Source organism: Sinocyclocheilus anshuiensis, unplaced genomic scaffold (assembly GCF_001515605.1).
Source record: "Sinocyclocheilus anshuiensis isolate Anshui unplaced genomic scaffold, SAMN03320099.WGS_v1.1 scaffold779, whole genome shotgun sequence".
NCBI lineage: Eukaryota > Metazoa > Chordata > Actinopteri > Cypriniformes > Cyprinidae > Sinocyclocheilus > Sinocyclocheilus anshuiensis.
This window is the reverse complement of record NW_015548244.1, coordinates 110,013-121,199: the sequence shown is the minus strand read 5'-3', so window position 1 is coordinate 121,199 and position 11,187 is coordinate 110,013. Positions and strand designations below refer to the sequence as shown.

Here is an 11,187-nt window from a genome sequence, read left to right as displayed (position 1 = left end):
GCGTTCCGCTCCCTATAGGCGATCGGAACAACTCTTTGTCAGCTTCGGTAACCGCACCAAGGGGTTTCCGGTTACGAAGCAAAGACTCTCTAGATGGATAGTAGACGCCAAACATACTACATACTCTTCCTTGGGCCTCCAATGCCCCATTGGAGTACGGGCCCACTCGACTAGAGCCTAACATACTCGTGGTGTGTCCATTACGGATATTTGTGAGGCAGCCGGCTGGGCCTCGCCGTCCACATTTGCGAGGTTTTATAATCCTTTCCGCTTGAAATGGCACGCGCTGCGTAAACAGACATGACAGAGAGCCCTTGGCCGTACCGCACCCAAGTTCTCTGGTATTGTTCACCTGTTAGCTCTCGACCCCTGGGTGTCGAAGTTACGGGTATACTCTGGAACGATTAACCAGGCCGGGTGTGACCTAGAAAACTCAGCCCGCTTTAGTCTTGGGTTATTGTTGATTTCTCTATAAGCATTGGTTGCTTATGGAAGTTATACTTTTAGTCGTTCCACTACATTAGCACGGCGTGATGGGACTGTTCCCATATACGTCTAGCAGACGCAGTACGAGTGAAGTATCGAAAGGGAACGTACTCGGTTACTAATGTAACCTCGGTTCCCTGAGATAGGGAACGAGTACTGCGTTGCTAGCCGTGCTATGAAACTGCATGACTCAGTCATCGCTTCAGTCGAAGTAAACCTGAGAATCCTATGGTGAGCGCCCGCTTATATAGCCAGATGCCCCGCCCATTCTGGCGGGCTTTGGCGGGCTTCGTCGCCATAGGCTCGTGCAGCTCCGCTGCCGCGCCATTGGTTAATTTTTAAAGCCCTGCACAAACCAATGGCCGTGCAGTTTCACTGCGTGAATGAAATAGGCTTCAGTTCAGGAGAAAAAAGGCTTTTTTCCCATATGCGTCTAGCAGACGCAGTACTCGTTCCCGTATCTCAGGGAACCGAGGTTACGTTAGTAACCGAGTACGTTATATTTTCTCATTTTCTGAATCTTTGTTTTTCATTATTAGACAGTTATTATCAAATAGTATTAGAGATATGCCCATTTTATCATCTATTTTCAGTGGTTTGCCGTTATTTTTCATGATCAGTATTGTTGTTTATGGCATGTGATGCTTTTCCAAATATTACCAGTTTATAGCTGTTTCCAATTGGATTACAATCTTTAGAATCCTCAATTTAGAATCGCATTTAGAACTTTTTCTGTCTTACTGGTGATATTTGAGTTATCGTATAATAGTATACTCACCTAAATCTATAGATTTTAATCAGGTTTGACGCCCTATTGAATTTCACAATGTTTTGTATGACTTTACAATGTTACGCTCTAGAGGTACTATATCACGTGATTTTAAAAACTAAAAACTTTCAGACTGTTTTATGGTGATTTTGTCTACTGAAAGACTAAATATGTTTTGTCAGCTGAACTGCTGGCCTCTTGTTAAACTACACTACATTCAACTGAGTGTGTACTTCTGTTCCTCAGAGTCTCGTTTTCATTCCTGTTAAACATTAAACAGCGCTACACTGACTAATGGCTATTAATTCTTATTAATACCCAGTAAACGTGCATAAACAAGTTCTTTTATTCCCTATTAAATAAAAAAAAACCGATCATTTTCAGTAAACCGATTAGTCGAACAGCGGTGAGTAAAGTAACACGTACCACGTGACATCGCCGCTCATCCTTAGCACATCTAGACAATATTTTTCACATGATAAATGACACTGAGTAAATTTAATACCTAATTAATTTAAAGTACACCGTAAAAAGTTAAAACAGAAAAATTATTATTTTAGCAAGTTTCGGGCCGCTATGCCCCGCCCCGCCCCTTATAGACAATACTAATGTCCATTCTTCTCACTCGTTCTGTTTCTGTGACTGAAGCCGCAGCGGAGCAGATGGCCGCGATTCCCACCAAACCATCCGGACAGCCGGGCAAGATGAAGAAGGATGAGTCGCTGCTGGGAAAACTGGGGGGAACGTTAGTTCGCAAAAAGAAGATTAAAGAAGGTAATGTTTGCCAGGATATTGTAACTTAACAAAGAAAAGGAGAAAATAATATAATTAGATGAGCACATCATGCCGTGATTGATTTTTATCGCTGTCCATGGTGTTGCACTTGATCAATATTCGAATTTATGAATCTATGAAAATGCTTCTTTTATTGCAGGATATTTAACCAATTGTATTATTTATATTAATATAAATAATTCTACTGGACTGGTGCAATGTTAGTTTTATAATGATTATGATTTACTGTACTTATATCAGCATAACATAAGCTATACTGTGGTGTTGTTGTCTGGGACAGAAATATCCAGGTCAGGAGCTCAAGGTTATTCAGATAAAAATGAGGTGGACTGCTTTGTCCTGTTTACTTATATTGTTTTCAACTCTCAAGAGTTAAAAATCTATCTATCTGCATTTTTGATGAGTTATTTTGTATTTGTTATTTTGCATTTTTTGTATTTTATTATGTATTTTAGATCAAACTCACCCCTTCCAGTCTCCATCTGTGTGAACAGCTGCACAGTAATGTTGTGTGTGTGTGTGTGTGTGTGTCATTGAGGAAAAGAGTGGTTGCTGTGTTCTAACCTCCAGACAGTCACGCAGGAGTGACACGATGTGTTCAAGGCTCTTTAGTGACTCTTTGTTCAGGAGGATCCTTTTTGGGAACTTTCAAAGAATCTTAATAGATTATTTAGTGCTTCAGTATTCAGTGCCATAGTAGCAGCAGCCATGAAACGCTGAATTCTGGCCTGATAAACTAAGATAAGCTTTGGCTGAAAGTGACGGTAATTTTGAGCTTGTGAATTCTGAATACTTTTGCATTTTGAAGTGACTGCCCTGTTAAGTGGTTGATACAGTCTTTTGAGTGGGTGCCAGGGTGTTCTAAATGGTTGTTAGGGTGTTGCTATGGTGTTCAAATAGGTGTTTTCTGGTCAGTTGCTAAGGTGTTATGGATGGTTGTTAGGGTATTTTGGCTGGTTGCTAGGGTGTTCTGAATAGTTGTTTGGGTGTTGCTAGGGTATTTTGGTTGGTTGTTAGGGTGTTACTAGGGTGTTTTGGCTATTTGCTAGGGTGTTCAGGTTGGTTGTTAGGGTGTTGCTAGGGTTTTCTGAATGGCTGTTAGGGTGTTGCTAGGGTGTTCTGGCTGGTTGTTAAGATGTTTCATGGGTGTTCTGGATGGTTTTTCGGGTGTTGCTTTTTAGTGTGTTTGTTAAGGTGTTCTGGCTGGATGTTAGGGTGTTGCAAGGGGTTTCTAAATGGTGTTAGGGTGTTTTGCCTGTTTGCTAGGGTGTTCTGGCTGGTTGTTAGGGTGTTGCCTGGGTCTTCTGGATGGTTTTTAGGGTGTTGTATGGGTGTTCTGGATGGTTGTTAGGGTGTTTCTAGGGTGCTTTGGCTGGATGCTAGGCTGTTCTGGATGGTTGTTAGGTTGTTGCTAGGGGTTGTTGAATGGTTGCTAGAGTGTATTTGACTGGTTGCTAAGGTATCCTGGCTGCATGGCCTGTAATCAGAACTGTGCTGATTGGTGGATGTAGTTTGAAAACTCTGAGGAAATACAGTCATACATTTTTGATGGAAATTTGTGGAAAATTTGATGGTATGCTGGTCAAATGTCTTACAGATGAGTGACTTTAGTTAAGCAGTGATGCTGTTTTATGTACAAGAGTAAACATGAAATTTATAGCGCCATCCAGAGGACATTTGTTAGAAAGAGTGGTTTGTTTTCTTCAGGAAAGTAGTAGCTGTTATGATTGACAGCAGCATTTCCCATCCCTGCTGTGCAGAAGCTGATATCAGAAAACCCTCTGATATAAGGATGTGTGTGAGTGTTTGTTTGTCTGTCAGGATGTTGACTTGCATATTATTGTGTGTGCATGAGTACAGATGTATGAGTACTGACAGATCTGGCTGTTGTTGCCTTCATTTGTTAAGTGTCCTCAGACGAGTTCAGAGCTTTGAGGAACATGGATCTCAGTAAGTTTCACTCTTGTCTATGTTTGTACATCGAGCATCAGTGACGTGTGGCGCTGTTTGTGTAGAGCTATCTGAGGTAAAGTGTTGCTATGTTAAAAATAGCTTTCATCAGAATGCAGAAGTCTAGTTTGTCATAATGGATAGTTTTCAGCTCCTAAAATACAATTCAGTTACGTCAGTGTTAATACAGTGATTATATTAAGTTGGTTGGTTATCATCACCACTCAGTATTCTCAGATAATACTTACAATTATTATTTTTAGGAAAAAAACAAAAACATTTATTTTTAAAAATCAAAATATCAGCCAATTTGCATGTGCCCATTCAATGCCATTACATTTTAATGGTTTATATATAAATAAAAAAGGTGTACATAAATTTTGCTTTTATTGAAATTCAAATATTTTTTAATTATGTTTTTCAAAAATGTTTATGGTCAATACGTTCTGGTCAAATTGCAATAATGGTTCAATGTTTCCGACAACACTATATTTAAGAGCAACTCCATTCCTCTGACCGGACTGTTATTTTTGTCGGCTTTGTAATAAATAACTTTCCCCAAGACCTACAGACACACACACACACACACACACACTGCTGATAAACACTGCAGTGAGTGTGTATTGATTTCTCAGGGAAGTGTTTGTTGTGTCGTGTCAGTGTAGCCACTGCACTTGCTGATCAGCAGCTTTTTACTAATTGATTTGAACGTGAGAAATCAGCTTTGAGAGCAGATTGATGACTTCCTGAAAAGACCTAATTTATTAAATTAATGTCGTCATTCATCAGAACTGCAGAACTGTTAATATATAACATAAATCAATAATCTAAATGTCTCAGTGACCTTACATATCTAATCCATTATAGAATAGAATAGAATAGAATTAGACAACACGCCTCCAAGATCTGGAAGTCTTCGAAGGTCCATGAAGATTTCATGTGTTACAGAAAAACTTGAATATTTAATTCAGAATAGAATAGAATAGAATAGAATCAATTAGACAATGGACATTTAAGATCTGGAAATTTTCGAAGAGTCACAAAGATTTTATGTGTTGCAGAAAAACTTCAATAATAGAATAGAAATAGAATAGAATAGAATAGAATAGAATATAATAGAATAGAATAAATTAGACAATGGACATTTAAGATCTGGAAATTTTCAAAGATCCATTAAGATTTGGTGTGTTGCAGAAAAACTTGAATATAGGATTATAGAATAGAATAGAATTAATTACACAACACAAATCAAATATCTGGAAACCTTTGAACATTAAGAGTTCATGTGTAGCATGAAAAATTTGAATGTCTAATCCATTGTAGAATAGACTAGAATATTAAGACCAAAAATTCTATTTTATTGTGCTCGATAAAAAAATTGAAGACAGATGTACAATATTATAAAAAGCAGAGGTGTATCGTCTCTCCATCAAGTGTTATTCTGGTTAGTCCCTCATTAGTGTGCTCATCATACAGTCACATGTTGCATCTATAAGACTCCATAAGAGTGGAGTGTAGAGCAGCCTCTCGTCCTCATTGAAACAAGAGCAGTGAGGGTGGGGGCTTTCAAAGGGACAGAAATAACACGTGATGACGCGGGTGCGACTGCTGTAGCCACACTGGCGGCCTTACTCACTCACACACACACACACACTCACACACTCGCACTCGCCACCGAGACTCACTGCAGGACATTAGCGGGATTCAGCGCTGTTTAACGGGACATGGCTGGTCTACTGTGTGGAACGAAAAAAAAAAAGCAAGGTAGACTTTGGGCTGTTTTATGGTGCAGCAGTTTAATAGATTTTAATTAAATGAATGCAGATGTACGTTGCCACATTAGATTTACGTGTTAAATATTAAATATAAAAGTAAATATATTTATTTATGAATGCACATGCTTTGATAATCATACACTGAAACATTATTATAAAATATTATAGTATTTATTATATAGGGAATGATTGTGTTAAATAATAATAATAGAATAGTTTTGATAGCAGGTCTGTTTGGTACACACCTGTAGTGTGTGCATGTTCACTATGGTTAGCAGTTAGTACATGGCTATTTTAGGGTGTTTTTCATTCAAAATTATGGTTCAATTATGTAATATCTTTTAATTAATGTACCTTTTATATTATAGATTTACATTGTAAATATCTAATACAAAATGCAATATTTTTTTTTATCTCTGAATATATATGCCTTTGTAAACACACTGTAATATTACAGTACTATTTATTATATTAAGACTATTATATATATTATCATATAATGTTTCTTATAAGAAACACATATAATGTATATAACAATTATATTTTATAAATACATATATACAGTATTTAATATAAATGAAAATGCATTTGTTTATGAATATATGTATGGTCAGTATATATAGTATTTATTACTGTGTAGTATTTAATACACAATATTAGCATTGATCACTATAAATAGCTTCTGTTCCTAGAGGATTTATTTCTGTATGTGAAACATGGACGGAACTGTAATCCTAAAAAATTGAGGCATGTTTCATGGTGCCCTAGAGGGGAAATGCACAATTATGATGAAAAGCAGAAGCTTGCAGGAAATGCAGATTTGGCTTAAGATGCTGCATGCTCTGTGTAGATCTACAGGGTGGATGAAGAACCGTCAATGTGAAACTGTCCCTCTGGACCTTAAATGTTTATACGAGTTTCCACTTACATGGGGGGTTGATGACAAAACATGAATGACACTTTTATTATCCTCTTAAAGTCATTTTTCGACTGTACCGTTGACAGGAAGAAAAAGCAATCTGTTAGGATTCTCATTCATCTTAAAGGGATAGTGGTAACACTTTACTTGAAGGGGTGTGCATAAGACTGACATGACACCTTCATAATCATGACATGACACATGTCATGAATATGAAGGAGGTTTTATGCATGTTTATGACAACTGTCATTCGCTCAGTTATGTCATTTTTAATGCAAATATGACATTATTTGACCTAACCCTAACCTAACCCTACCCCTACCCTTACCCCTAACCATAGCCCATAACAAAGACATCTCAAACAATGTCATCTTTGCATTAAAAATGACATAACTGAGCGAATGACACTTAATGACAGTTGTCATAAACATGCATAAAAAACCTTCATATTCATGACATGTAAATATAATTGCAGGTAATTGCCAAAGCAACATTTCTCATTTTCGTTTATTTTAAGTACTAAAATAACTAAAACTAAATAAATGAAAACTAAAAACTATATAAAAAATATACCTAAAATTCAAATTAAAACAGAAAATATGAAAATAAAATCTAAATTTGAAGGAGGTTTTATGCATGTTTATGACAACTGTCATTCGCTCAGTTATGTCATTTTTAATGCAAATATGACATTATTTGACCTAACCCTACCCTTACCCCTAACCATAGCCCATAACAAAGACATCTCAAACAATGTCAGCTTTGCATTAAAAATTACATAACTGAGCAAGTGACACTTAATGACAGTTGTCATAAACATGCATAAAAAACCCTTCATATTCATGACATGTGTCATGTCATGTTTATGTAGGTGTCATGTCATGATTATGAAGGTGTCATGTCAGTCTTATGCACACCCCTTCAAGTAAAGTGTAACCAGGATAGTTCACCCAAAAATTAAAATTCAGTAGTCGTTTACTCACCCTAAAGTTGTTCTAGACCTGTATGAGTGTGTTTCTTCAACTGAACACAATAGATATTTTGAAGAATGTTGGTAACCAAACAGTTTCTGGACCATATTGACTTTCATTGTATGTATATGTATGTATTTATTTATTACTTCATTCATTCCATCCATACTATGGAAGTTAATGGGGACCAGCAACTGCAACGGTTACCCACATTCTTTAAAATAATATAATTGCAGGTAATTGCCAAAGCAACATTTCTCATTTTCGTTTATTTTAAGTACTAAAATAACTAAAACTAAATAAATGAAAACTAAAAACTATATAAAAAATATACCTAAAATTCAAATTAAAACAGAAAATATGAAAATAAAATCTAAATTAAAATATTAACAAAAACTATAATAGTATATCAATGATACTAAAATAACACTGCCTCAGTGATAGTTTCCTGTGTGATTTGAATTCAGCTTTCTATCCTTATAATGTCAAAAGGAAAAGTATAAGTTCATTTTACACTTTTAAGAGTCTCCAAAGGTCATTTGATGGCAGTAAAAACTTCTACTATAATATATTGAAATATTAGCAATATATGTAGCTTGCAAACAATTTTCTACCACCAGCGGCTTACTGCTAACCATGCTAGCCAGTCAATGCTAACCAGAATAAGTGATGATAGGTCTTTGTGCAGTTTTACACTCAGACATTAGTATTAAAATCTTATTCAAATCAGTCATATTTTTTCACGTAAATGTTAATTTTCAGCATCATTACTCCATCCTTCAGAAATCATTCTAATATGCTGATTTGCTGCTCAAGAAACATTTCTTACTATCAATGTTGAAAACAGTTTTTGCTGTTTAATATTTTTGTGGAAACTGATACTTTTTTTTTTGGATTCTTTGATGAATGGAAAGTTCAAAAGAACAGCATTTATTTGAAATAGAAATCTCTTGCAACATTATTAATGTCTTCACTGTCATTTTTGATACATTTAATGCATCCTTGCTGACTCTGTATGTGTTGGTGTGGGTGTGTGGCATACAGGAGGAACTCTTTCTGATGGTTGGATTCGACCCTGATGACTGTTTGCATTTAAGAGGAAGTGCACTAAACTGAGGCTGTTTTCCATAGAACGAGAGGTCAAGTCACATTATAAATTAACTGTAATAAACTGACAGAGGGAGAGAGAGAGAGAGAGAGAGTGTCACTCATGAATCAGCTGAGTAGGCTAATTAATTGAAACGGCAGTGAGTTACGTGATATTATCCACTGCCTGTCACAGATATTTTCCTGAAACAATGCAGACAATCATAGGAACCCTTACTGTGTACCATGGTTGCTTGATATTTACCATGGTATTGAATTAATACTATATTCCAAGGTACTTCAATAGTATTATCATGGTACATGTCCTAGATAGAAAATATGGTGCTTATGATGCTTTAGTCATCTTCTTTTGTCTTCTTAGTGAGTGACCTTCAGGAACATGGTAAGAACGCCATCAACGCCCCCCTACTGCACACCGACCCAGAGCTGCTCCCTGAGGACACGCTGCTTGGTAACATTAGACTTCTTCTCACCCATTAAACCCAATGTAATGTCTCACTCCTCCACTAGTGGTCAGAATAGAGGGCTGTAGTGACGCCGTATATTTGTAAATTAGCATCACCCTAATTCCACTGGCTTTTAGATTATTCCAGAAAACATGCTCACAAAAGTTTATGATTTCAATCTTCACAAATGAACACAACTTTCACTTTCAACGATCGTATACGCAAATCGTATACGATCGTAAGATGCAAAAAGCCAAACATATGGTATAAATGAACTACACTACGGTCTCAGGACTTCAGCGTCACCACCACTAAGCTTCTTACTACCCTTGTAGTCTTCATTTAAAAATTGTTCACTGACATTTTGAGTTAGAATAGTAAGCAAGAGCATGATTATAAACACAAGTCTTTGAAAGCAATTAGTGAGTAAAGATGTCCCCAACAACACCTATAGTCCCATTTAGACACGTTTGATCTTTTTCAAGACAAGTAAAAGCTTTTAAAAAAAAATTACAAGGGGGTATTACTGATTGTGTTAAAAGAATAGTTCACCCAAAAATTAAAGTTTGCTGAAAACGTTCTCACCCTCAGACCATCCAAGATGTAGATGAGTTTGTTTCTTCATCAGATTTGGAGAAATGTAGCATTGCATCACTTGCTCAGCAATGGATCCTCTGCAGTGAATGGGTGCCGTCAGAATGAGAGTCCAAACAGCTGATAAAAACATCACAATAATCCACAAGTAATCCACACCACTCCAGTCCATCAGTTAACGTCTTGTGAAACAAAAAGCTGCATGTTTGTAACAAACAAATCTTTCAGTAAGACATTTAAACTTTAAACGGTCGCTTCTGGCCAAAATATGAGTCCATAATATCGCTTCCTCCAGTGAAATGTCCATCCCCTGTTGTCCTCTCACATTAAAATACACGCACATATTTGTTTAGAATTTTTGACTGTTTTCACTTTTAAATGGTGCTTAATCTGAGCATATTTCTCTCCTGATTCAGAAGAGATGACTTGTATTTTAGCTGGAAGCAACTGTTTAAAGTTAAAAACATCGTAATAATGGATTTGTTTCTTACAAACATGCAGCTTTTTGTTTCACTAGACGATAATTGATGGACTGGAGTGCTGTGGATTATTGTGATGTTTGTATCAGCTGTTTGGACTCTCATTCTGACGGCACCCATTCACTGCAGAGCATCCACTGGTGAGCAAGTGATACATTGCTACATTTCTCCAAATCTGCTCCCATGAAGAAACAAACTTGAATGGCCTGAGGGTGAGTATATCTTCAGCAAATATTCATTTTTTTGTGTCTGTTTTTATTCTCTTAGTTAAGAATTTAAAGAGAAACATCTGAGATAAAGCTGGCACTTAAGCAGTGCATTACTAAGAACTCCTAAACCGTAGTGTTGGGTGTGGAGGACACTTCCCATTTCCTCCATGTCTCTCACTCACCCTGGTTTCTGAGTAAGACAGCTGGTGAAATGCACCCACACCCAAGACCAACCTAATTGTCTTTAAAAAAAACCAGTGTGTTAAAGAGTTTCTTCTTTCTTCCTTGCTTTTTGCAGAGGAAAATGCAGAGAGGACCATTCTAGACCCCACGTCCAGAGAAGACCTCAATTTTAAAGACCTTCAGAAGGTACAAAACGCCTTTTCTGACTGCTTACAGTAACATTTCAGAATTAATGCCGTGGAAAAGAAAAACAGAAATGGCAGATGAAGACAGTAACACCAATGGAACTTTAAATTTGACATTAAAATCTGTTTAGTCAGCGCCCTCTACAGTTTTACTGTAGACTATGGCATTCATTAATATTTTAAATAAGCTTTTATTTTTATACTAGTAATTATCATTCCAATTTAAGTATTGGTCATTTAATGTTTAATTTTAGTAATTTTGTTATGTGCTTTTGTAATTTTATTAGTATATATATATATATATATATATATATATATA

General features: G+C 36.4%; 1 protein-coding gene across 1 annotated transcript in view; it reads left to right on the top strand.

Moving 5' to 3' along the window:
- The window catches only part of LOC107655138 (beta-parvin-like), a 21,440-nt gene that overhangs the window by 3,112 nt on the left and 7,141 nt on the right, over positions 1 to 11,187 (top strand). Inside the window, exons 2-4 of the mRNA XM_016442558.1 lie at positions 1,904 to 2,029; positions 9,134 to 9,223; positions 10,799 to 10,869. Coding sequence (XP_016298044.1) covers positions 1,918 to 2,029; positions 9,134 to 9,223; positions 10,799 to 10,869 — 273 coding nt within the window. The 5' untranslated portion in view covers positions 1,904 to 1,917. The remainder of the gene's footprint in view (positions 1 to 1,903; positions 2,030 to 9,133; positions 9,224 to 10,798; positions 10,870 to 11,187) is intronic.